Source organism: Sarcophilus harrisii, chromosome 3 (genome assembly GCF_902635505.1).
Source record: "Sarcophilus harrisii chromosome 3, mSarHar1.11, whole genome shotgun sequence".
Classification (NCBI taxonomy): domain Eukaryota; kingdom Metazoa; phylum Chordata; class Mammalia; order Dasyuromorphia; family Dasyuridae; genus Sarcophilus; species Sarcophilus harrisii.
The window spans coordinates 176,423,195-176,450,799 of record NC_045428.1 but is presented as its reverse complement, the minus strand read 5'-3'; the positions used below and the strand labels follow the sequence as shown (position 1 = coordinate 176,450,799).

The 27,605-nt window shown below is 32.7% G+C and overlaps 1 protein-coding gene across 1 annotated transcript in view; it reads left to right on the top strand.

The window, feature by feature from the left end:
* The window catches only part of SLC9A2 (solute carrier family 9 member A2), a 119,601-nt gene that overhangs the window by 45,943 nt on the left and 46,053 nt on the right, over window positions 1-27,605 (top strand). The window contains exon 4 of the mRNA XM_003765683.4: window positions 17,637-17,854. Within this exon, the coding sequence (XP_003765731.1) occupies window positions 17,637-17,854 (218 nt within the window). The remainder of the gene's footprint in view (window positions 1-17,636; window positions 17,855-27,605) is intronic.

Sequence of the window (27,605 nt, the reverse complement as noted above, 5' to 3'; positions counted from 1 at the left end):
TGGTTCACACAGTGTCAGAAACAAGACTTGGATTTAAGTCATCTTGATTCTGAGGGCAGCTGTCTATCCATCATGCAGTGGTGCGTCTCTTATATTCCCATCTATAATTGTACTCTACTTTTTGACATTTAAAAATAAATGTTAATGACTAACCATTGTGGAAGTGGAAGCAAAGTTAGTGATATATAGAGTATGCCTGATGTGTTTAGTAATGTCTCTTCCTTAAGGTAGGCAGGGAGCAAATGTAAGAGGAACTTATGAAAAACCTGAACAGAGATTTTCAAATCAATTAAAAATTTAAAAAATATATATTTATTTTTCTTTCATTTCACATTCTCCCCTTTCCCTCACACTCTCCCCCCTCCTGTGTCTGCTTCTTTTCCTTCCTCCCTCAGTGTCTTTTTTCCTTCTCTTCTCCCATCTTTTCTTCTTTTCTTTGCTCCTTCCTTCTTTCCTCCCTTCCTTCCTTGTTCTCTCATTCCCTCTCTTCCTCTTTCCCTTCCTTCTGAAGATAGAAATAGGAAAGTAATAGTCTCTGTTCTCCTGGAGCTCATATTCTAATAGGGTGAGAAAACACTCATAGGAAGGAAAGCTGAATGTAGATGGCAAAGCCCTTTTTTTTTTGGCACCACATTTCCTTCCCTATTAAAACTATATTAGGATAGATTGTTGTATTATGGAAGTTTGTGTATATGTCTATATACATACATATATATACATACATATATACATATATATATATATATATTATCCTAAAAATAACACATAGATGGAGGTTTGTGTGTATATATATGATCTTTACATACATTTGTGTACATGTATCAGGTTCACATCCCTTAGGTTTGATCTAAATTTCTATAGAATAAGATTTAGGGACAAATTGATTTAGGGACTACATCAATTAAATTCCCCCAAGTAATGATCACTGTCCTGAGTAATACAGGAAGATTTATCTCCTCGGGGAGCTTATTTTGTCACTGCCTTCTCTAGGTTTTATGGTTTGAAGAAATAAATTAATGATGATTCCTCATAGATTACATATGGAATTTATCAATGTTCCTATGAGTATCGAAATAGAAAATTACTCTCATTCTCCCTTCTTTGCATAATGAGCGTTTTATGAACATAAATGATAATCAGATCATCTGATATCCTCATTCATTATACATATTCTCCAGCTGAGTAGTATAACTAATATATACTGCCCCAAAGAGACTGACACTTGGTATTCAAAGCTTTTTGAAGTCCAGTGAAAAGATTTTTTCATCATGAGGCATTCTAGGCATTATCTATGTTTATGATAGTTTCTTGTAATGTTCTCCTATATATTCATTCATCCCATATACTACAGGAAAATTGAATCATATAATTCTTTTATGTACATTTATATGTATGTGTATAGAAATAAATATTTGTGTTTATGTGTATTTTTTGAGATTATATTTCCCTATATGGCCTCGGTTGGCCAGTAATCAGTCATGACCATGATCCTCCCAGTAATTGGCATGGAACCTTTGATTTGCCCTGTTTCTGACCTGGGTTAATTTTCCCCTCCTTGGGCAGCCTAGTAGCCCTACATTCCCAAGTACCATATTGGTACTGGTGCTTTATGATAAGCATTAATCCTAAAACAACTCAGAACTCTAGAGCTCAAGTCTCCTTAGTAGGAGGGACTACACACGTCTCACTCTACTTGATGTGATTATATTATTATTAATAAATACTTAAAATCACTCCTTTTGTTCAAAGTCTTTAAAGCATGTTTTGCTGATATTCTCAAGATATTGTTGTGATGAACGTACTACCAGGGAAATAAAAAATCTTTCATCAGATGTCCAAACTTCCATTGAGGAGCCTTTTTCTTTCATACTTAGCTAGACTAAAAACAAAGTCATAGGATCATAGGTTCAAAGAAAGCTTAGTGACTATCTTTCCAGATGTTAGCTGGATTATCTGGGATCCTCCCCACAAAATGTTTGGCAAGTCACTATTCATCCTTTGCTTGAAGACTTCTAGTGAAAAGGGGAAAATCCTTTCTCCTAATACAACAGACACAGTTTATTGCTGGACTCATACTTGAAGACTTTCCAATATGGTAAGTGTTTATTAGTAATTTATACTTGTCATTAGTTTGGATAAAGATATCTATGGTTTGCTTATCATAATTGCAGGTAATATGAACTTGCACAATCATCAGGAACTGAGGATCATCTCTATGCCATGATACATTTGTAGGAGGAATTTAATAAAAGATGAAATAGTTGATAATAAAAATAGCACTAATGATTAAGTTTATTTTAGATTTATACTCTTTTCCAGGCAGTTAGGTAGTACAGTAGTTAAGAGTGTTGCATTTGATATCAGGAAAACTCATCTTTGTTCAAATCTGGCCTCAGACAGTTAATAACTATGAGACCTTGGCCAAGTCACTTAAGTCTGCCTTAGTTCCTTCTTCATAAAATAAGTTGAAGAAGAAAATGGCAAATCTCTCTAGTATCTTTGCCAAGAAAATTCTAAATGGGGCCACAAAGATTGAAAAACAACTGAAGTAATACATATAAATGATTTTAAATGATAGGCCCAAGTGATTAACCAACTTCTCATCAAGTTAAAGTTATAACTTCCAAATTGCCTTTACTCTTTACCTACAAGGTTCTGTTGTTCAGACCAGCATCATTCACTTCAAAGATGTTATCTGAAATTTTTGAAAGTAATTCATAAGAATTGCATGTTTTTGATCTTTTTAATATGAACACTTTGGAGGAGGTAGTCATGATAGTATTGAATTTTAGGAGCACAAGATTTGTAGTCAGAAAAACTGAGGTTCTCTAACTTTGTGACTTTTTGTCACTGACTTAGCTTCTCTGAGCCTCACAGGATCATCTAATTTCAGAAAAAGAATTTTGTATACAATATACATTAAAAATGGCCATCCAGCTTTTGCCTGAAGTCCTCAAGTCTAATTTTCTTTCAGGAAACCCATTTTACTAATTGTTGGGAAATTTTACCATACATAAAAACTATTAACCTTTGTACAATTTTCAAATATTTTAGTCCTACTTGCTTAGTAACCTTTGAAGCCAAACAAGACAAATCTGGTTCTTATTCCATAAGATAGATTTATAATTATTTAAAGAACTATCATGTCCCAGCTGACTAAGTTTTTGCTTCTCCTGGTTAAAGATTTCTCATTTCTTCATAAAGATCCATAAAGGGCATGAGTTCATGACTTTCCTGATTATCCTTTTCTGGACAATCTCTAGATCGTCATTTTTGTGTCTAAAATCTGACACATAGAACTTGAGAATACCTCAAATCTAATCAGAATGGAGTCCAGAGAGACTATGCCTTTTTAAAATTCTGATTGTCATTTTTTCTCTAACATATCTCATTGCTGACTTATGAAATGTATACTAAAACTGCTACCTCTTTTTCAAACATACATTTATTTAGCCAACCTTTTCCCATCTCACATTTGTGAAGTTGACTTTTTGAGCCCAAAGATAATATTGCTAATCCCGATCAAATTTCATTAAATTTTTGATTTAGCCCAACATTACAACTTCACAGAATTACTTTGGTTCTTGACTACCATCCTCTGTTATTTGCAAATGTGATACGCATTCCATAGATACATTGAGAAATAATGTTGAATAATAGCATGAGGACAAATATAGGGCACCCCTTCCCCCTGGGACTTATATTGGAAAGTTCTTTCCAAACTGAAATCAGACTATTGGTATGAATTCGTTAAAATGTACTGACTTCTTTATCTTTACATCTTTTCCACATGGAAGAGTCTTCTTCCCCAAGTATTTTGCCGAAATCTAAGTAAATGTTCAACATCTTGAGTTTAGTAATTTTGTCAAAAAAGAAAATGAGGTTACCTTGTCCTGACCTGTTCTTTATGAATTCATGGTAATCTTTGTGACCACTGCTTTCTTTTACTAGATATCAATTTAACTATATCCCTTTAATAATAAATTTTGTAGTTTTTCCATGAATCAAAGTCAAGGTCATTCATCAACTCATTTGTATAGATTCTCTAGATGCTCCCAATTTTTGAGAAACAAGATTTTTGTTTTGTCATATTCTGTAGTATCTCCCATTCTAAACTGTCTTTTAAAAGTTACTAACGGGTACTCAGCTATCACATCTGATTTTCTTTTTTCTTTTCTTTTTTTTTTTTTTTTTTAATTATTTAGCGATATAGTTCATTGGAGCTAGGTGAATTCATTAAAGAGACTAGTTGCTAACTTGGTTCTTTCCTTGTCTTGGTTACCAAATTTCTATTGATTATATTTCCTCTTTCTTTTCTAATCCAAAGAGTGTTCTCCTTGCCAGAGAAAATGGAAGGAAAATTAGAACATATTGGCTGTCTACCTTTCATCAGTGAGTGGAGTGTTACACTTATACTGAACAGTGATCTTATCCCTTTTTTTGGTCCTTCTCTTTTTCATATAGCCAAAATAAAATCCTTTTTCCTGCTTATGCTTCAGTTCATTCTGGTCAATAACACTCCTGCTACTAATTTTATAGGAATTTTTCCTAGCCTTTTGAAAAATCTTCTATCTATCCTTATGACTGTTTTCTAAACATTTCCTTAAAACTTTTTTGAGGTAGCTGATGAGTTCCTTGGACATTCAAATGTTTCTCTTTAGACAACTTTTTTTTTTTTTTTATTACTTCTCTTCATAATCTTTAAAAATGTCTCCAAAATCTAATTACTGAGAGATTCTTCTATCTCCTGGTCTGATTTCTCCTATAAAATTTTATTCCTGAAATCATACTTTTCTTTTCTCCTAATAGATAGAAATTTGTTCTTCCAAAGTTTACAGTCTATGTCAAACTATTTTCACCTTCCCTCTCCAACTCCATTACAAATGCTACCATTTTCTACTGTTTTATTGGAACAGATAAGTGGCATAGTGTCTAGAATGCTGTGCCTAGAATCAGGAAGACTCATCCTCCTGAATTCAAATTTGGCTACTTGTATCACTCAGGGCAAGTAACTTAATCTTGTTTGCTTAAGTTTTTTCATATGTAAAATGAACTGGAGAAAGAAATGGAAACCACTCAATATTTAGAAAAAAAAATTGAAAAAAATTCACTTCATTTCATAGTTCTACTCTCCCTTTCTTTTAAAACACAAATAAAAACATTTGATGCTTTTTAAAATCATTCCTAGTTGCCAGTATACTTCTCTTTGCCATTGAAATCTCCTTTGGAGCAAAGAAAAATGTTCACCAAAACCAATCAGCAAAATAACTTCATCACAGCATATGCACTATCCTGCCCTTGTGGTCTTATCACTTTATTGAGTGGAAAAATGTGTTTTTCAACATCCGATCTCTGAAAACAAAATTGTTCATTTCAATTAATCTAAATTTAGCTGCTTTTTAGTGTTGTTTTTAATCTATATTACTATAGATATTATTTCCTGATTCTGCTTTTTTTTTTCCCTCTCTCTGTACCTAGTCATAGAAGTCTTCCCATATTTTCCTGCTGCCTCTTAATAATTGTTTTTTTCATATAATGATGTTGGATAGACCCTAAATTTTATATAGCCTTTCAAGAACGTGATATCAATCTCTTAATACAATGAAGCATCAGAGTGATACTTATGTGGGTAAGGACCTTTTGTAGACCTTCAACAAATAATTGTTACTTGTTGGTCTCCTTGACATGTGATCCTTGTCTAATGACTAGGATTATATATTTAGATTTAGAAGGAACCTTAGAGACCATCTAATCTCATTTTACAGATGAACAAACTGAGGCACAGAGAGTTAAGGTGATTTGCCTGAAGTCATGTCTGTAGTAAATGGGAGAGACTAGTTTTGAAATTAATTCAAATTCAGTTTTCTGTACATTATATAACCCTTACCCTCACTGAGTGCATAGATCCAATACTGCCTCTCTAGTGCATAAATGTATTACTAGAGAACCATTTGTGAACAAATATGCTTGTGAAAAAAGTAAATCACACCTTATTGAAATTCTTGGTATAAATAAAAACAAAGGCATAAAAAAGGAAAAAAATTGCAGTTAAATAGAAAGATGATCCTTAAGTTACTCTTGGAGAGGTAAATAAAACAGAGGAGTTGGTTAGATTGTGCACCCAAAGGAAACAAGAAACATCATTTCATGGAACACTTGATTGTCTTGCTTTACAGTGCTCATGAAAAAAATAAACAGAAACCACAGTTTCTGCCAACTTCTGTCACAGATAAAGTGAAGCTATTCCATATTAAGTTGATACTTAATAACTTTAATGTGAAGATTTATAGAAGTCAATGAAAATTTGTTTTAAAAATAAAATTTGGTACTCAGAAATTAAATTAACTAAATTATTTATAAACTGACTTAGCTACATAGAAGCTTCATATCTACCACCTACTCAATCCTAAATATTTTGGTTAAAAAAGAGAATCAGGAGACACCATATATGGTGAACCCATAATAGCAGAAAATTAATGTTACTTAACACATAAGGAAATGCCTCATGTTTGTTCAGAAGTAGATTAGAGGAAAAGAACCCTGTGGCATACAAACAGAGATGTTTTTGATATAGTCCTCACAGTGTCAGGGCTATGGAAAATATATGAAATCAGTGATAATTCATGTTATTCCAAAAAATATTAAAGGACCCCACATTATGAGAAAATGGCTGTATCTTTGGTCTCTCCTTACTTATTGCTAATAGATAATTGAGCAAGGGTTAGTGGTTTTAGAGTAAGAGTGAGTAGAATGGATAATAGGGAGACAAAGCAGTTAAATATGGAAATTAGGGTATAACTCTGATACACATTGTTTTTCATATATCTCAATTTATGTTTTTGTTGTGTGTCACTAGTGTCTGTGACCCAACAAAAAAGTGACTTTAACTTGACAGACCCATGTTACATTAAAACCCAAAGGTTTTGGAATTGATATTTTAAAGTTTATGAAAAAAATAACCACAATAATTTTTGTAGCAATGACATTTAGATTGTTTGCAGTTAACCTGAAAAGAATTAAAAAATGAAATTTACTTTTCCTCACATTTATGAATTTAATTTTAATTTTTGATTTAAGATAATGAAAAGAAAATAATTTAACTTTTGTGAAGCAGTAGTGCTGCTTCACATTTATATAATTTTCTAGTTCACTTTTAGTCCATTGGGATATAATTTTCGAAGTCCAGTAAACATGAAATACTCTTGAAGAGTTTTTCTTGAAGAAACTGAAACAAAGAAACTAAGTGATTGCCCAAGGTTATATAGCAAATTAAAACAGAGTTAGGAAAGAACACTGTTATTATAGAATTCTAATTCTGTAGCCAGACCACTCTATTTTAAAATGATTTTTACCTAATTGCCCCAGGGTAAGAAGACTACAATTATCTAGCAAAGCCAAATGGGATGTAGGGAAATGAAAGATTTATCTAGGTAATTGAATTAAAACATCCCATTTATCCCTTAATTCCTTGGATACTAGCTGCAAAAGAATTTCACCTTTGAGATTTTTGTTATTGTTTTGTTTCTCTTATTTAGACATTACTTATTTTTCCTTGATTTAAATCCGTTTCTGATACACCATCTATGGAACCTTGGGCAAGACACTTAATCTCCAGTTCCTCATGTATAAAATGAGGCAGTTGGATTAAATGACTTCTAAAATCTCTTCTAGCTCTAGATCTATCATTCTATATTATATTCTCTCCTTTATTTCCTTTAACCTGTGTTATGTTGAGTGGAAAAGAATTTATCTACATACATGCTTACATAATAACCATGAAACATTAAATTTACAGTAGAATTAGATGTTATTATGTAAGCAGTTGTGAATGGTTATTATGAGATTATTTTCTCTTTGCTGGCAAATGTTGAACTCAAACTGATAAAATACTTCCAATGTGAGCATATGCTTGATTTATCACAATTAGTGACGTGAAGGCTACTAGAAGATACCTCATTTTTTTTTTTAGTTATCTTTCACTACTTATTTATGCCCTAGTTATAAAAAAAAACTCTTGAGAAGCATTTTCCTTCCTCTTTTTTCATACTAAGTGAATTGTGATTTCACCTGTATGCCACTTCTTTTATTTATTTAGAACAAAAATCATTCCATGCCTTTGGCTGAGAAATTAATTTGGAGGGAAAAATAGAATTAATTTTTGGTCAACAGTTTGATAAGTCTCTCTGAATTTGGATAGACTGTTCTCTAATACCAGCCCATTCTCTGAACCTTTACTTGAAGCTTTTCCCTATTTTTCAAAAGACCTACCAGAGACTGAACTCTGTTGGAATAGCCTTTGAGAACTAGGGATGACTTCCATTGTGTGATGGGGCATTAGAGAAGAAATATAGTGAAAAGATTTTCCGGCCTTGTGACAAATCAAAAGAAACATTTGAATGCCAAAACTGATATAAAGTGGATAAAAGTGGGGGGATAAGAGAAAATTTTTTTTTCCTTTTTGAAAAAGATTACTTCTTACAAAGAAATAAATACTGAATTTGGAACTGAGGATCTGTTTAAATCTTAGATATGATACTGCCTCTTTGACCTCCTAATATCAGTTTTTTTACTGGAGGGTGTTGGAGTAGATGGCCTCTATAGTCTTTTCCATTTCTGAATCTGTTGTTGATATAGTAGATAACGTAGAAGACCTGATTTCAAATTTATATCAGAGACTTGCAATCCTAGGCAAATCAGTTAACCTTCTTAAGCTGCAGTATCTCCATTTTCTTTATTAGGTAATTGTCAGTCAAAGCATAAAGTGTTATTATTCAATGCTCTATCTACTCACTATATAGATTTTTTAAAAAAAGGTAATAGGTAACAGAAAGAAAGGAAAGATAGAAAGGTAGCATCAGATTGGCTTATACCAACTTGGAAGAATGAGAATGGCATTAAAGCTAACCAAGAGAAACAGGAAAATGACTGCCTTTTATTCTCCTATCAAGGGCTCTTTGACATGTGTTCTTATAAAATATTTTTGAGGAAAGGAAATCTGCCCAAGGATGCCTTTGAATCTTTTAAAGGTCTACAAATTAGGAAAGTATTATAATTTTTTTGCTGAGCTTTTATCATTTTTTACAGTAGAAAATTACTATTATCTCTTTGGTTTTATAGGTATTTATTCCTTAAGTTTCACATTGTAGTACACAGCATGTATTATATAATCCTGTCCTTATAGACAGTCTGATTTAGAATTGCACATACATTTTGGATTATGTAAATTATGTGTGTTTCAAATTTATTATGTATAATTAGGTTTTGGGGGAATATAAAATGTGTTGAATCTTAGAAATATGTTTTAAAAGCAAAAATAACTATCATAACAAATGCTGCCACATTTTGTTTTCATTTCATGGAACACAACTTTTAAAGAAGCTTTTTAGCATTCAGAAGTAAAGTTGTAATAATTATCCTTCCTGTCTCAGTCATTGTGGTTTGTTTCTTAGGTGTGTCATTCCCAAGGAACTTTATGAGAGAGGCTACCAGGAGGTTTATATGTAGAGATATGCATATATATACATGTATATATATATATATATATACACACACACATATATACACATATGCTTATATATGTATATACTTTAAACATAAATTTATCTATAGCAATATAAGTGCCACTCTATAATCTAAATATGGATTATCTACTTAAAAAAAAAAACCAAACATGTTGTTGCTCAGCATGTTTCTATGTAATCTCCTCTTTACCTCCATAAGCTGGGGTCTGCTAAAGGAATGCACTTTAATTTTAGCACAAGAAAAACATAATTAAGAAAATAAGTTTCTTGGGAGGAAAATTACAGGGGACACCAAAGTCCAAAATCCAGCTAAATGATGTGGCATTTAGTTAGTTCATCAAGATCTATCAGTTTAAGGTTGGGATGAAATTTTAGCTGAATTAGGATGAATATCAATTTTGGTTTGTCTGTTGTGTGCGATATCATTGTTTCTCTCAGGGTGGATATTTTAGGACTGATTTAAAAAATCTTTCTACACTTATTTTAATAAGGAAATATAGTGAAATAACACTCCGTTAAAAAATCGTTTTTTTCCCCCTTTTTTCCTTTAATTTGTTTTTGTTTTTGTTACATTTTAAGTTTAGAATTGTCTCCCTCCATCTCCACCCTGAACTGGAGAAGGCCACATTTTATTAGACAAATTGTTCAATTGAACCATAGATGGATCTATTTAAAATCATACAGTGTATACTTTTCTTTATCAGTTCTTTCTCCAGCAGTGGATAGTATTTTTCTTCAGAGGTCCTTTGTAGTTGATTTTTAGTGTTTATAATTCTCAGAATAACTTAGTTGTTCACAGTTATTCTTCACACAGTATTGCTGTTATAATATATAATGTTCCCTTTTCTTCTTCTCTTCTTTTCACTCTTTTCCCTTTTTTCTTCTCTTTTCACTCATCATTATTTCATGCAGATCTTTTCATGTTTTTCTAAATGTAACCTGCTCATCATTTCTTAAAGCACAGTAATCCATAGTATGTACTATTCTAATTTCAATGTATGAACCTGATAAATTTTTCATTAAATTTAATATTGGTTCTTAGCAGTTAGTGAAAAATTAGGAATTCATCACAAAAGGAAAATCCCAGTTCTCCCTTTAATCTGCTTTGGATCATGGCAAATGTCTTACTTTTGTTGTGTCTTAGTGACCTGATTACTAGAAGAAGAACTGGAATTTAATAATGTCTTGAAGGACCTGTCTCAATTGGTACAGTTGTGTGTGCTTTAATCAATAAGGCAAAGAAAAATAAAGGGAGTATTTTTAAAGCAAAACTATATTATTGTGAATTAATGTGCTTAGAGTAATGATGATTTGGATTGTGTGACTACTATTTGCCTAAACAATTTCCTTAATCCTTTACTTAACTCTCAAAACCCTCCCCAAAAGAACCCTAATTAAAAGGAGAAATGTGTGTCAGTTATAGTGATTTCAAAGAAATCCAAGGAATAAAATATTGAGGGTATCAGCTAGGTAAAATTCATTAATTATGAATTAATGTTGGATGTACAGATAGTGAATTGGGCTCAGAGTTTTAAAGAGTAGAGAAAACTGGGAAAATTACAAAGCACTCTCTTAAATCCAGAATTTCTCATAACAGCAAAGGCCCATCTTTTCAGTATTTTACTGGTGTTACTCAGTGTTGGGAAACCTAGAGTAAATACCATTGCCTCTGAAGAACTCACGATGAGCTTCACACAAAAGATAATGAAGCAGAATTTATGGGAAGCCTATATTAAATAACCAATGAAGTACTCTCAAAAGAACAGGAGTAAAAGATACCATCCAAAATCTGACAAAAAGAGCAGGTGAACTGAGACTATGATGACAGTGAGAAGTAACAGCTTAGAGTATTCTACTTGAATCCTTGCGGTGTTGAGAAAAAATAAAGAAGGCTTGTGGCATGTCACATAACCTCCCTGTGGTAAACATTTAGAATCCAATGAATGAGAACCGTATAGAATAGACAGATCTAAGTAGGCTGAAATTTGTATCATTGGAGAGAACTGCTGAATCAAGGAGATCCAAAGTCCATTATGGGTATTTGAGAGTGTTATGCTACTTGACCCAGACCTCGAAGAGGAAATTTTTTTTCAGTTGTATTTTGCTTATATAATGCTGAGTTTCCCAAATTTGATTATTTTAGTGAAGATTCGCAAATAGCATTATTTATTTGCTATACTTATATATGTATATGATACCAACTTTATTATCCGTGGAAATGAGAAATAATAGATACCTGAAGCCTACAATGATTTTTCCAAATTCTTTTTATTATTAGCTTTAATTCCTGCTAGCAAAAATGGATGTTTGTTTAATCTTCCAATGTTTACCTACCCTCCATTGAATGAAGGAACAAGGATATTGTTAAAAGGATAGATTGGATGAGGAGCAAGGTAAAAATGGAGAGGCAAAACATGAGAATAAGTCACAAATTGAGCAGCCTGGGAGTAAATTCAATATAATTTTTTTTCTTCTTATGATATGTTCTTTTTTGGTTCTTGCTTCTTCACCTTTTTTCCCCCCATGTCTTAATTATATTTATTTTGTGTGTGTGTGTGTGTGTGTGTGTCATAGGGAAACAATATAAAGAAGGAATTATAAATAACTGGAACTGTTTGTACAAAAATGTACCACTTTTGAGGTAATGCATTTCCTGTCATTAACAATAGTGTCTAGATCATCACCAGTAAGTCAGTCAACAGGCATTTATTAAGTGTTTAATTTAAAAAATGACAACAGAAAACCAACCATATTGTCTGCCTTCAAGTGGTTCACGTTAATGGGAAAAATGACTGCCAAAAAATGTGTATATAAGGTATTTTGTTTTGTCGTTTCAATTATATCTGACTCATCATGACAGAATTTGGAATTTTCTTGAAAAGATAACTATAGCAATTTATCATTTCCTTTTCCAGCTTATTTTAAAGATGAGGAGACCAAAGCATATGGCTGTGATTTGTCTATATCACACAGCTAGTAAATGTCTGAGGACAGATTTCAACTCTGGAAAATGAGTTTTCCTTACTCAGATCTCGCACTCTATCTGCTGAGCTGCCTAGATGCCCCACTTACAAGATATATATACACACACATATACACATATACATGCACACACATATGTATATGTATACACATGTATATGCACACAGACACATATACACAAGGGAGAATGAAAAAAGACCCATTCAGAAAGAAGGATTGGAGCTGAATCTTGGCAGAAGCCAGAGAATAGAGGTGAAGGACAGTCAGGGAAAAGGCAAGTGGGCCAGTGCTAGATTGTAGATTAAAAATCAAACAGATGATTTTATTTGACCCTGGAGGAAATAGGAAACCATTAACATTTACTGAATAGGGAATGCTATGGTCAGAACTGTGCTTTAGAAAAATGACTTTGGAAGTATGGAGTGGAAGATAGATTGGAGTGGGAAGGGACTTGAGGCAAGGAGACCAACCAGGAGATCATTGCAATAGACAAGGCAAGACCTTATGAGGACCTGTATGAGATTGGCAGCCTTTTGAGTAGACAGGACAGATATTTTAAAAGTAGAAATAAAAAGACTTGATAACAAATTAGATGTCTTAGATGGGGGAGGGGTCAAGGAAAATACTGGAGTTATAAGCCCTGTTTTTTTTTTTTTTAATAGATTGAGTTTGGTATGTCAGTGAGACATCTGATTTGAGATATCCAATAGGAAGATATCCATTATCCAGATTGGAGGTCATTTTAGAGGTTACGGCTGCTTTATAGACTTGGAAATCATCTACATAGAGATAATGATTGAAACTATAGAAACTGATGAGATGATCAAGTGAGTATTGGGGGGAGGAGAGAAAAGGGCCCCGGACAAACCCTTGAAGAAAATGTATAGTTACTGGGCATTATATGAAAGAAGATCTAGCAAAAGAAACTGTGAAGGAGCAGGAAAACAGATTAAAGGGAAACTAGAATAGAGCAATGTCATGAAAACTAAAAAAGGAGAAAGTATCGAGGAAAGGAAAATGGTTAGAGATATTGCAGAGGGAACTGCAAATGAAGGCATTTGGTAGAAAGGTAGACTAAATAACCCCTTCTGTATTTAAGATTTTATGGGGACAACTGGGTGGTTCGGTGGATAGAGCAACTGGCCCCAGAGTCAGGAGAACCTTAGTTCAAATCCAGCCTCAGACACTTAACCAAATTGCCTGCTTTCCCCTGCCACTCATCCTTCCAAAAAAAAGATCCCATGTCTCATTAAGTCAACTCACCATGTTGTACACTGGTGCCTTGGAATAAATTGCATTACCACATATGATTAAATATTTATTCCAAAGAATTTATTCAGTATATCCTGAGTCATGAGCATGATTGATAACGAATAAAGGTAAAACAAGATGATTATTCTTTCTAAATGTTAATATGTGGTACTATTTGCTCAATAGTAGATTGTGTTGGTATATTTTGCTAATTTATCTGTGAAGGATATTCAGTTATTATTCTTGCTGGATTGTTGTGTTTTCCTACAAGTTAACACATATTGTTTTAGACAGTCAAAATGGGGATACATGTTTTAGTGCTATTGTTTCTTAAAGAACATTCTTTACTTATTCCATTCCCTATTCTGTTGCAGCCCATGTTACACAAAACTCCCCTGATATGGGTGTAGAAACTTGAAGTTAGGCTATTTTTTAAACTTCTAAAAAGTAAATAAAATCATAAAGTGGCTTAATTGCCACATAGCCCTATAACTGTAGGCACATAACTGAAAAATATACCTGCTTGAGAGTCATAGCCAAAAATCTTTCCCTGTGACACATAATCCCGTGTGCTCATGTCCCTCTGTAGAAGAGCACCGTATCATTTTGCACATTGATTGACTTTTTGTTCAAACATAGATTTCAGAAGAATAGGCATTTAAATAAGAAACCATGAAAAAGTTATACTTATCCCTTCTTAATTCCAGTACTTTCCCTTTGTTAATTATCTCCTATTTTATCTTGCTTTGTATATTTTTACTCACATGTTGTCTCTCTTAATTAGAGTGTAAGCTCCTTGAGTAGGGATCCTCTTTGGCTTCTTTTTGTATCCTGAGAACTTAGCAAGCTGTCTAGCATTTAGGAGCTATTTAATTAATCTTATTGTTTGGTTGTTATTGTTATCCTAGAGAATTCTGTATGGCTTATTTGTCCCTTTTGCAAAATAAATGAATGATAGAACCTAGCTCACAAGATTGGTAGGGACCTTAAGTGAAATTTTGTTTGCTTTTCAAAACTTGAAGTGTTATACAAATTTCTATATTGGTGTAGAATTGATAGTAATGGAAACTATTCCATAGATAGAGGAAACGATTTATTTTTAAATAAATGTTGAAAGTACTAACAATTTCCATCGATATTGTTTTATCTCATTTACTTCTTGTCCATCTTCTACTTCATCGTGGCATATCTTGCAACACTCAGGACAGTGCTTTGTCCAAATTATGCCATAGTTTCTACAGTTGCACACTGAGAATATTGAAATTGATTCTTATCAGCCTTATCAATTTTTAAAATCAAATTCATATATGTGGGGCAAGGACTTGGTAGAGGAGCTGTGAAGTGTAATATGGAGAGCATGAGTCATAGATGGCCTAGATGCCCTACTGCAGCAGAGGTTCTTGAAGGAGTCACACAATCAGAGATAGATGAGGGGTAAAATCTTTGCATGTGTTGAGGACTTTGAATGAAGAAATTCTTCACTGGTCTGGTTTTGGTGAAGAGGTGGAAGGGTTTTTTTCTCTCTTCTTTTACCAACCCCTTTTTGTCCATGAGTAGACATCAGGACTTCCTAATCTAGCCTGTTGCAGCAATCTCTCTTCCCCTTATTAAGGTGTGTGTGTGTGTGTGTGTGTGAATTTACTCAGAAATTTCCTTTCTGGCCAAGTTGATAGGAGTATTATTGTCCTATCTCAGTTCTTTTTTTTTTTTTTTTTTTTTTTCATAAGCCTACATTCATCTCTTTACCATTTAGAGTTATAGTTTTCTATATATACTATGGCAATAGTGATACCAGGAGTAAGTAACATCTTTTGCATTGTAAACATTACTACACCATAAAAAGATAAGCTACTATTATTGCTATACTGCAGTTGCTAAAAAATTTCTGTCATGTTTTTTGGTGCTACTTTGTATGTTCTTAATGACATTTGTTCTATATTGCTCTATTGATATATGTCCAAGTCTTTTAATCCTTATATCCCCACATAGATTGAAAATTTTTTTTTAGGGCTTTTGATTGTTTTTTCTTTTCCTTCTATTTTTTAAAATTGATATCTTTCATTATTTATCATCCACATTTCCCAATATATCCTTTCTCTTTTCTTTTCCCCTCCCAGTGAGCCATCTCTTAAAATAGAATAAAAGAGGAATAAAGAATAAAAAAGGAGGGGAGAAAAGCTTTTCAGCCAAACCAACCAACACTTTGAAAAAGTCTCACAATATATTCATTTGTTACACACCCACAGTCCTCCATCACTGAAAAGAAGTAAGGGCAGTACCTTCTATATTGTCTCTTCCTTTGGACTAAGCTTAGTCATTACAATTTCACAACATTTAAATATGATTGTTTAGTGACTATTGTTTCCATTGACACTTTTATATTGTCTACTTCTTGTCTGTCTTTTATTTCATCACTGTATTCCTTGTAATATCCAGGACAGTGCTTTACCTATTGAAGACAGGGGACATTAAAGTTGAAAAAAACCATCCAGATTAGACTCTTCTTTATAGATGAGAAAACCAAAGCTCATTGAATTGGGGGAGTTAAAATTACCCTCCACGGTCATAGAACTTAAACATGAATTTTTCTTCCTTAAAATTCCAATCCAGTGCTCGTTTCATGAGTGAATTGCTTTTGATTGAACGTAGTCAGCTCATGATATCAAGCAAAACACATGAACTTTGTATTCATTACTGTAGTTTTTTCTGCATAGGAGTAATTGCTCATTGTGGATGAGTGGGTTGATGACTATTTGTTAGACTAAGTGTCTTTATATGGAAGATAAAAGCAATTTGTATACATTTCCTACATAAAAAAACTGCCACTTTCTGGACAGAATAAAAAGAAGCGTTCATGTCTTTTACTCATTGGGTCCCTAATTGAAAGGTCATAAAATATTTATATGTTTAGTGTATAAAGGTTCTTTTATGCTCAGAATGGTAGAATCCTCTCAACTAGAATGCAGGTGGAAAAAAAAAAAATCTCTTCATTTAAATTGGGTCACCTGGATGTCACTCAAAGATTAAAGTCAGGAAGTCATTGGGGAATATGGAAAGAATAAGGCCTGTCTTATCTTAACCTTGAAGATAAGCAGAAACACATTATCATTTACAGGATTTCTTTATTTTCACTTTGCTCATCTATGAATCATACACTACTATGTAGTTAATAAAATGAGTAAAATACATTGGAGCCTCACTATCATATCTTATAATGAAATCAATAATGGGTTATTTTCATGATAAAATCAGTAACTTATCTCTTTTAAACAGAATCCAAGATGGAGTGTCAATATTAAATTATGTTCTTCTGGAAGACTGTATAGTCATAGGCTGACTTAGAATGCAAGCACATTGAGATTAAAGATTGTTTCCCTTTTTTTTTTTTTTTTTTTTTTTTTTTTGTCTTTGTGTCACTAATTCCTAAATCAGTGTCTGGCACATAAGTTTTTAATAAGTGCTTGCTTGTTTAATTGGTGAGGCAAGTTCAAGGTTCATTTTAATATACTTCTCTTTTAAAATCAAAGTACTATACAGAAAAGGGTGATAAATTAAAAATATACAAGTATTTAAGCGCAAGGAGGTTTAGATATGGGATTAGACAACTTTGCAACATTCAAGATATGAAGCCAGAATAAACATTTTTTTTGGCAATATAGCCCTCCGAATCTTATTGTGGAGAAAGTCAACCTAAAATTTATTTTGTTAGTTCAGTAAAATAGGCTGTTAGGCTTTGATTAGGCATTATAACAAATGCTTGAATGATTAATTTCTTTATGTTTTGGATGTGGACATGCTAATCAGAAATAAATGGTTAGATGACTTCATGACTATCATTATTATTATCTTTTTTCAAACTTAAGATTCATTTTCTCTTTTCAGGATCACAGCTTGTGCTATGACAATGAATAAATATGTCGAAGAAAATGTATCTCAAAAATCCTATACAACCATCAAATATTTCATGAAGATGCTGAGCAGTGTCAGTGAAACCTTGATTTTTATCTTCATGGGAGTGTCAACAGTTGGAAAAAACCATGAGTGGAATTGGGCCTTTGTTTGCTTCACCCTGATCTTCTGCCTAATCTGGCGTGCCCTAGGTAATGAGCACTTGATAGCCTAGATAATGCCATAGAAAATTTTAAAAAAATTTTTCATTGTGAAACAGAAAGTTTGAAAAATATTTAATTACTAAAAGAAATGAGATTAGGAAGGTGATGTTTTCATGAATCCTAGCTTAAAAGAAATCTAAATTTCTTTTTTTTTTAAATTCTATTAATTTACTGGGGCACCTGGATGGCACAATGGATAGAGTGCCAAACCTGGAGTCAGGAAGACTAATCTTTTCTCAGTTTGCTCATTTGTAAAATGAGCTGGAGAAGGAAATGACAAGCTACTCTATTATCTTTGACGAGAAAACTCCAAAATGAGGTCAGGAAGAGTTGTATGCCACTGAAAACAACAATAATAACAAATTAACTTATTAATAACAGCCTTTATCAAATGTCTAAATCTAACATCTCATCATGGAGTGGAGGAATTGCTGACTTCTTAAAGAGTCAAAGTTTGACAAAGATCCACGAAGCCACAGAATATCTGATTGTGATCTGAAATGTATATTATCTTAAGAATTAAACAGAGACTCAGCAGTAGAAAGACAATTGCTATATAGCATTTATTTTGATCTCAGCAATTCTTTTTTTTTCTTTTTTTTTTTGCATTTTTTCCTTTTCCTTCCTTCTTCCTTCCTTCATTCCTTCCTTCTTTCCTTCCTTCCTTCTTTCACATATGCATGGGTAATTTTTCCAACACTGACCCTTGCAAAACCTTCTGTTCCAACTTTTCCCCACTTTACCCCCCTACCCCCTCTCCTAGCTGGCAGGTAGTCCAATAAATTTTATATATATTGAAATGCATGTTAATGCAATATGTTTATATATTTATACAGCTATCTTGCTGCACAAGAAAAATCAGATCAAGAAGGAAGGAAAAGAAAAACTGAGAAAGAAAACAAAATCTCTCTATAACAATAGAGAAAATGAGTATGCTATGTTGTGTTTCACATTCTGTTCCCACGTTTTTCTTTCTGAGTGTAGATGGCTCTCTTTATCACTGAGCAAGTGAAAATGGTTTGAATCATCTCAATTTTGAAGAGAGCCACATGCATCAGAATTGATCATTGTATAGTCTTGTTTTTGCCAGGTATAATGATCTCCTGGTTCTGCTCATTTCACTTAGCATCAGTTCATGTAGGCCTCTTTAAGTCTTTCTGAAATCATCCTGCTGGTTGTTTCTTAAAGAACAATAATATTCTGTATCATTCATATAGCATAATTTATTAATTGATGGGCATCCACTCAGTTTCCAGTTTCTAGCTACTATGAATAGGGCTGCCACAAACATGTGGGTCCCTTTCCCTCTTTTAAGATCTCTTTGGATTATAATCACAGTAAAAACACTGCTGGATCAAAGGGTATGCACAGTTTGATAACTTTTTGAGCATAGCTCCAGACTGCTGTCCAGAATGGTTGAATCTGTTCACCGTTCCACCAACAATGTATCAGTATCCCAGTTTTCCCACATCCCCTCCAACATTCAACATTATCTTTTCCTGTCATCTTAACCAATCTGACAGGTGCATAGTGGTATCTCAGAGTTTTTTGCATTTCTTTGATCAATAGTGATTTGGAGCACTTTTTTCATGTGGCTACAAATAGTTTCAGTTTCTTCATCTGAAAATTGTCTGTTCATATTCTTTGATCATTTATCAATTGGAGAATGGCTTGAACTATTATAAATTTGAGTCAATTCTCTATACATTTTAGAGACTAGGCCTTTATCAGATCCTTTGGATTTAAAAGTGTTTTCCCAGTTTATTGCTTCCCCTCTAATCTTGTCTGCATTAGTTTTGTTTGTACAAAACCCTTTACATTTAATATAATCAAAATTATCTATTTTGTGATCAATAATTATAATGTTCTGGGTAGTTTTCTGGAGATCTCAAGACTAGCCTTGATTTCAGCAAAATAATAACCATGAGAATAGTCAAGAATAAAGTTCAAAGTCTTTATTATCTCCTTTATAGTCTGTCTCCTGCACCTGGGGCTGGGCTAGCTTTCTGGAGTCCCTTCAGAATGGGTCTTGGTTTCAGTGGAGAAATGCAGGAGGCAGGAGAGCCACCAGAGGCTGGTCAAATCTTCTCTCTCAAAATTCAGGAAGCAGGAGAGCCATCAGGCAGGTCTCTGTCTTGAAGTCCATCTCCTTCCCAGATCTCTTAGCTCTTATATACTCTATTATAAGTACATCATTGTAGGTGTCAATCTTGTAGAATAGGTGTCAACTTGTAGAACTGTACTAAGTACTAGAGAATCATTATCTTAATTCTGAGTTAAAACCTTATTTTGGGATTAAATCAGGCATACTGAACTAGAGACCTCACATGCTAAACTAGACAACCATTGTATTATCAGTTCCACTGAATTAACACCTTGTTGTAGGATTAAATCAATTTTACAGAGTTCCTGCCCTTTACAAATAATGGTCTCTAGTTCTTCTTAGGTCACAAATTCCTTTTTCCTCTACAAATCTGAGAGGTAAACTATCCTATGTTCTTCTAATTTGTCTATAATATCATTCTTTATGTCTAGATCATGAACCCATTTTGACTTTATTTTAGTATATAGTGTTAGGTATGGATCTGTGTCTAGTTTCTACCTGACTAGTTTCCAATTTTCCCAGCAGTTTTTGTCCAATAGTGAATTCTTATCCCAAAAGCTGGAGCCTTTAGGTTTGTCAAATACTAGATTGCTAACATCATTGACTTCATTTTCTTCTGTGAACCTAACCTGTTCCACTGATCAATTTCTCTATTTCTTAGCCAGTACCAAATGGTTTTGATGACCATTGCTTTATAATATAGTCTTAGATCTGGTACAGCTAGGCCACCTTCACTTGCTTTTCTCTTCATTAATTCCTTTGAAATTCTTGACCTTTTGTTCTTCCAGATGAAATTTGTTGTTACTTTTTCTAGGTCAGTAAAATAGTTACTTGGGAGTTAGATTGATATAGCACTAAATAAATAGATTAGTTTAGGGTGTATTGACATCTTTATTATATTTGCTCGACCTATCCAAGAACACTTGATATTTTTCCAGTTGTTTAAATCTAACTTTATTTGTGTGGAAAGTGTTTTGTAGTTTTGCTCATATAGTTTCTGACTTTCCCTTGGCAGACAGATTCCCAAATATTTTATACTATCGACAGTTATTTTAAATGGAATTTCTCTTTGTATATCTTGCTGTTGGATTTTGTTAGTGAAGTATGCTGATAATTTACTTGGGTTTATTTTGTATCCTGCAACTTTGCTAATTGTGGATTATTTCTAATAGATCTTAGTTGATTCTCTAGGGTTCTCTAATTATACCATCATATCATCTGCAAAGAGTGATAGTTTGTTTTCCTCATTATCTACTCTAATTCCTTTAATTTCTTTTTCTTCTCTTATTGCCAAAGCTAGCATTTCTAATACAATATTGAATAGTAATGGTGATAGTGGGCAACCTTGTTTCACCCGTGATATTATTGGGAATGGTTCCAGTTTATCTCCGTTACATATGATGCTTACTAATGGTTTTAAATAGATGCTACTGACTGTTTTAAGGAAAAGTCCATTTATTTCTATACTCTCTAGTGTGTTTAATAGGAATGGGTGTGGGATTTTATCCAATGCTTTTTCTACATCTATTGAGATGATCAGATGGTTTTTCTTTTTATAAAATGGGACTATTTAAGTAATTTAGTTCCTCTCCTGTTAATCTGGGCAAACTATATTTTTGTAGACATTCCTCCATTTTACTTAGGTTATCAAATTTATTGGCATAAAGTTGGGCAAAGTAACTCTAATTATTGCTCTTATTTCCTCTTCATTGGTGGAAAGTTCTCCCTTTTCATTTTTGAGACTAACAATTTGAATTTTCTCTTTCCTTTTTCTAATGAAATTAACTTTATTTTTATTTATTAAGCCAATAGTTTTTTTACTTTCAATTTTATTTTTATTTTTAAATAATATATATTATATATGTAAATATATTTATAGTTAATATATTTTAATATCATATTATATATTAACAATATATATTAACTATAAATTATATTTAAATATTTTATTTTTAGAATAAATTATATATTTATATATATATAATATATATAACATATAATAAAGATATATTAACTATAAATTATATTTAAATATTTTATTTTTAGAATTTCAAGTTTGATATTTGATTGGGGTTTTTAATTTGTTCTTTTTCTAGATTTTTTAGTTACAAGCCCAATTTATTGATCTTCTCTTTCTCTAGTTTATACAAGTAAGCATCTAGAGAGATAAAATTTCCCCTTATTACCACTTTGGCTGCATCCCACAAATTTTGGTATGTTGACTCATTGTCATTCTTTTGCATGAAATTATTGTGTCTATGATTTGCTGTTTCAACTATTCATTCTTTAGGATGAGATTATTTAGGTTGCAATTACTTTTTGGTTTATTTTCTCCTGGCCTTATATTGCATGTGATTTTTATTGCATCATGATCTGAAAAAAATGCATTTACTATTTCTGCTTTTCTGCATTTGATTTTGAGGTTTTTATGTCCTAACTAATGGTCAATTTTTGTATAAGTTCCATGAACCACTGAGAAAAAAGTTAACTTCTTTCTGTCGCCATTTCATTTTCTCAAAAGATTTATCATAGCTAACTTTTCTAACACTTTGTTTACCTCCTTAACTTCTTTAAGTTCTTTCTTATTTATTTTGTGATTTGATTTATCTAGTTCTGAGAGAGGAGGGTTGGTCTTCAGCAATTCTTGATAGCTACTAAGGTTTAAAGATTATAGATTTAGATCTGGAAGACATCTTAAAGATCACCTAGTCTAAACTCCCTTCATTGTACAAAGAAGGAAACTGAGACCCAAGGAGGTTTATGACTTGCCCAAAGTCATATAGATAGGAAGCATTAGATGTAGGATTCGAATTCCGACCCCCTGACTCCTAACCTTTTTACTCTGTACTGTACCCTTTCTCAAAATCATTTCCTGTCCAGTAGTTGATTAACTTAATTAATATAGGGAGCATCACAACAGTGAAATCAAAGATCTTTAAAATCCTAAAGAATTAAATTCTATAAGTTTAGATCCTTGCTCTTCACAAGTATAATTAATATAACGGGGGTGTACTATATTTGTTGATTGACCTAGAGATTAGTGTGCTAGTATTATTTAACCGGTTTATATTAATTCGTTTTTACAAAGGAATATTTGCTGAAATAAAATTCATTTCAGAGCAGTTAGGTGGCTAGTTTGTTATTCAGTTGTTTGAGTCATATTTGACTCTTTAAGATCTCATTTGGGGTTATCTTGGCAAAAAACAACAACAACAACAACAACAACAACCCCACCACCTGCAGTGGTTGCCATTTCCTTCTTCAGATCATTTATAGATGAAGAAACTGAGGTTAAAAAGAGTTAAGTGACTTGTCCAAGGTGACACAACTAGTAAATATCTGAAACCAAAACTTAGGGAAAATGAATATTCCTGACCCCAATGAGATCATGAAGAGTCAGGCATGACTGAAACTGAAAGTTATTGAAAAGATCTAGCAATACTTGAAGTACAAAGTATACATTTCCTCTCCAAAATGGGGTTACTCCATACCACTTTGATTCCTGGAGAGAATAGGTTAAAACTGAAAGCAGTTGCTAGAAAGCATTCATCCCTAACACATCCATTTTCCAGTGCAGCATGGAAGTGACTAAGTTGGCCTGTGACTGAAGCAGGATACAACTCTTAACAACAATCTGTTACTGGGCTAGGTGAAGCAGATCAGTCTTCAGGGATGTACTGGAGTTTAGCTGCTGGTGAACTTTGTTATGGGCTCTGGTTCAGATCCTTTTGAGATCACACAATGTTGTTCTATTTCTAATTTTCCTTTACCTATGTTTTTAAGTCTTTCAGTCATGTTTGATTTTCCAGACCCTGTGGACCATACAGTCTGTGCTTTTCTTGGCAAAGATATTTAAGGGATTTGCCATTTCCTTTTACTGTGGATTAAGGCAAATAGAGATTAAGGTACTTACCCAATGTCACCCAGTTAGTAACTGTGAACAAGCAAGAATATTCACAACAATGACCAGAAAACACACCTTTCTCAGTCAACATGAGAATATGTTTTTTTGGTTTCATTAGTATTGGAACTCCTTGAGACCATGAAGTATCTTACTTTTCTATTTGTACTTACAGAGATTAGCACAGTGTACTTTGTAAAAAGTTAGAACTTTATACTTAGTAATGTACAAATCTCTTTTCATTAATTCATTCATTTACTCATTCATATCCTTTAAGCTACCTCTGTATAAGGAAAGAGTTTTTGCTTTTCCTGTTTAGTTGCCTATAAATTATAACAAAAGGCTCTTATCAGAAATATTTGATGCAAAGATTTTTTTTGTAGGCTACCTCCCTTTATATCCTCCTTAATATTAATTTTATCATACAAAAAAATTAATACAACTGAAATCTTTTACTTTGTCTTTTGTCATCATTTCTATCTTTTGTTTCATTAAGTATTCTCTACTTATAAGTATGAAGAGTATATGATGTGTCATTCTTCTAATTTTTATGATCTTAAATATTTGGGTAATATATTAATTTTTAATTTATTTTATTAAATAGTATATGATGTTGATCTAAAGTTAGTTTCTATCAGAAAAGTTTGTAGGTTTCCCATTTATTATTGTCAAAGAGGGTGTGCTTTCCCAGGTATTTTTGCTTTTGAGTTTATTGAAAACTAGGTTATTGATTTCAATTATTTCTGATTCTTCCATCTCTAATCTGTTGTGAAGAACTACTTTTCTATTTTTAACTGGTATGAATTATTCTGATGATTTTTGCTTTATAATATAGCTTAAGGTCAAACTGTTTTCTTCCTTTTTTCTCATTTTCCATGACATTCTAGCTATTTTGTTCCACCAATAAATTTTGTTATTATTTTGTATAGTTCTGTAAAGTAATCCTTTGGTAGTGTGATATAGCCTTAAGATAGTAACCATAATTTCCATAGTATCATATTTATCTTTCTTATGTTTCTGTTGTTTGGGATGTTTGTAAGTTGAATTTTCTGCTTATGTTTAAGGCTTAGGGTTTGGTTTTCTTCTGTCATTTTATTGATCAGAATTCTTGAGTGTTTTGAAATTGTTTTTTGTTATAATATTGTTGCCTCTGTATAAATTGTTTTCCTGGTTTTGTTAATTCCACTATGTATTAGTTCATTTCAGCAATCTTTAATCAATTTTTTTCACACTGCAATAATTTTACTGCATTGATCTATCATAATTTATTGTCATTCTATAATTGTGTAAGAGGCTCTATAAAGCTCCTCCTAGATTCTAATTCTTTGCTTTTAGTTTTTACATTTTAAATTCTCTCTTTAGAATCAAGAAACTTGTTTGTCTTGTGATTATAACTTCCTCAGTATCATTTTTCCTATTAGGCACTTCCCTTATCCCCTCCTCAATGTTTTCATTGTATACATAATTTTCCTGTAATGTCAAAGAAACTGAGGCAAGATAGATTGGTTTTTAACTTTTTTAATTGTGGAGAGTTTAGGCTAGCCGACTGAATCGAACTCATGTTCAAAAATCATTCTGTCCAGAGTGACTGAGGAACTGCTTTTATATATCAAAGCAAGCAGGTGATACAGAAGCAAAAAGAAAGCAGTTAGGTCATCAGGCAGCTGTTATAATTGTGTTATATTTCTCACAGCCTAAAGTAATAACCAGATGCACATAATGATGGGAATGGGTTTGGGATGTATATGATAGTGAGAGTAACAGGATGCATACCATGATGGGAATGGGGAACAATAATAACTGACCTTATCTGTAGAAGGACCTCACAGGTGTGATGCCCAAGTAAGCAGAAGTACAGAAATAAGCAAGGTCACTCTATGGTCATGCTTGATATTTTGATCTAGTGTGTGAGGCTAAGTGTCTCATGAGAAACTTACAGGGTCCTTTTTGGTTCAGTATTCCTTCTCTCCCTTTCCCTTTCCCTCTCCCTTTCCTTCTCTTTTTTCCTTTCTCCTTCCTTTCTCTCTCTCTCTCTCTCTCTCTCTCTCTCTCTCTCAAGTAAGACTGAGAAGCATCAGATGGCCACCCCCATCCCTTCTTCTACATTGTATACTCATACTTACACACCCCAATTAAGAAAAATAGCAAGTTATACTTCCTTGTTCCTTGGTTTTTCAGTAGTATATTATTTTCACCCTCTCTTCTTTTTCTTTTTTTTCAAACCCTCAGAACATAAACAAACTAAACTTATATATTCACTGTTTTTCTTTAAGTCCTTCAATACAGGCATTGTGAAGGAACAAGTCTTTCTCTGTAAAATATTAACACTAGATCAACCCATAGTTTCATTTGCTAAAAAATGTGCATTTCCGGGATTTTCTCGACTTTGATGTTTTAAAATTCCTACTCAGCTCTGTACTTTTCATCTGAAATGCTTAACAATTTTCAGTTTTATCAGAGTTCTATTTGTTCTGCAATAGAATGATATTCAGCTTTTCAGAGTAAATTGTTCTCGGAATAGTGTATTAAATTATCGCTCCTGAGTCTATTTTCCATATCAATTGTTTTTCCAATGAAGTGTTTTACATTTTCTTCTATTTTTTCATTTTCTAGGAAAAAATTGTTTCTTGAAATTTTGATTCTTGATATCTCATTGAAACATTTATCCAATTCTAGTTTTTTATTGTTTTATTTTTTTCACTTTATTCTTTCATGTATTTTTTCTTTTGATCTTTTTTTTTGCTTTTTAATTTATTTATTCAATATTGTCCCCCAGTTACATTCAAAAAAAATTTTACAGTTGTTTTTAAGATTTTTAAGTTCTACTTTCTCTCCATATCTCCACCCACAATTTAGAAACCACCCATGAAGTTATGCAAAACATTTCCATAGAAGTCAAGTTATGAAAGCAAACATAGATCTCCTACACTAATAATGAAAATAAAAACTCTCAAGAAAAATTAAGTTAAAAATAAAGAGTGAGATAGAGTAATAGAGAATGCTTTGATCTGTATTCAGATTTGATCGTTCCTTCTGTAGATACTGATAGGATTTTTCATAATAAATCCTTCTGAGTAGGTGTGGATGATTGTACTACTGAGAATAACAAAGTCATTTACAGCTGATAATCCTAGAACATTGCTGTTATTTTGTATACAATATATTTTACTTTGTTCATGGAGGACTTTCTAGATTTTTTTTTCCTGGGGGCATCCTGCTCATCATTTTCCAGAGAACAATAATATTCCAACTGAGAAACTTGCTTCCAAAAATTTTTTTACAATTGTATTTCCCCCCATTTACACTCTCTCTCCTTTTATCCTGTGACTTCTCAAAAGTTTTTTGCTATGGACCACTCCCTACCCCAAAATGCCCTCTTTTATCATTACCCTTTTCCCCTTTCCATATCCCATTTTCCTGCAGAATAAGGTAGATTTCTATACTCCTATGGAGAATGTATGTTATTTCTTATTTGACCCAGTTCTAATGAGAGTAAGGTTTACTCACTCTCCCTCTCTTCCCCTTTGCCCAGGGTTGTTGACTTTTTTTTTTTTTTTTTTTTTGATAATTCTCCTGTATAGCTTTCATGTCTTTTCCCAATTTTTCTTCTGTCTCTCTCACTTAATTTTTACAGTCCTTTTTGAACTCTTCTAAGAGAACCTTTTGAACTTGAGACCAATTCATATTCCCCTTTGAAGACTCACATTTTGCTGTCCTCTTCTGGGTTTGTGTTC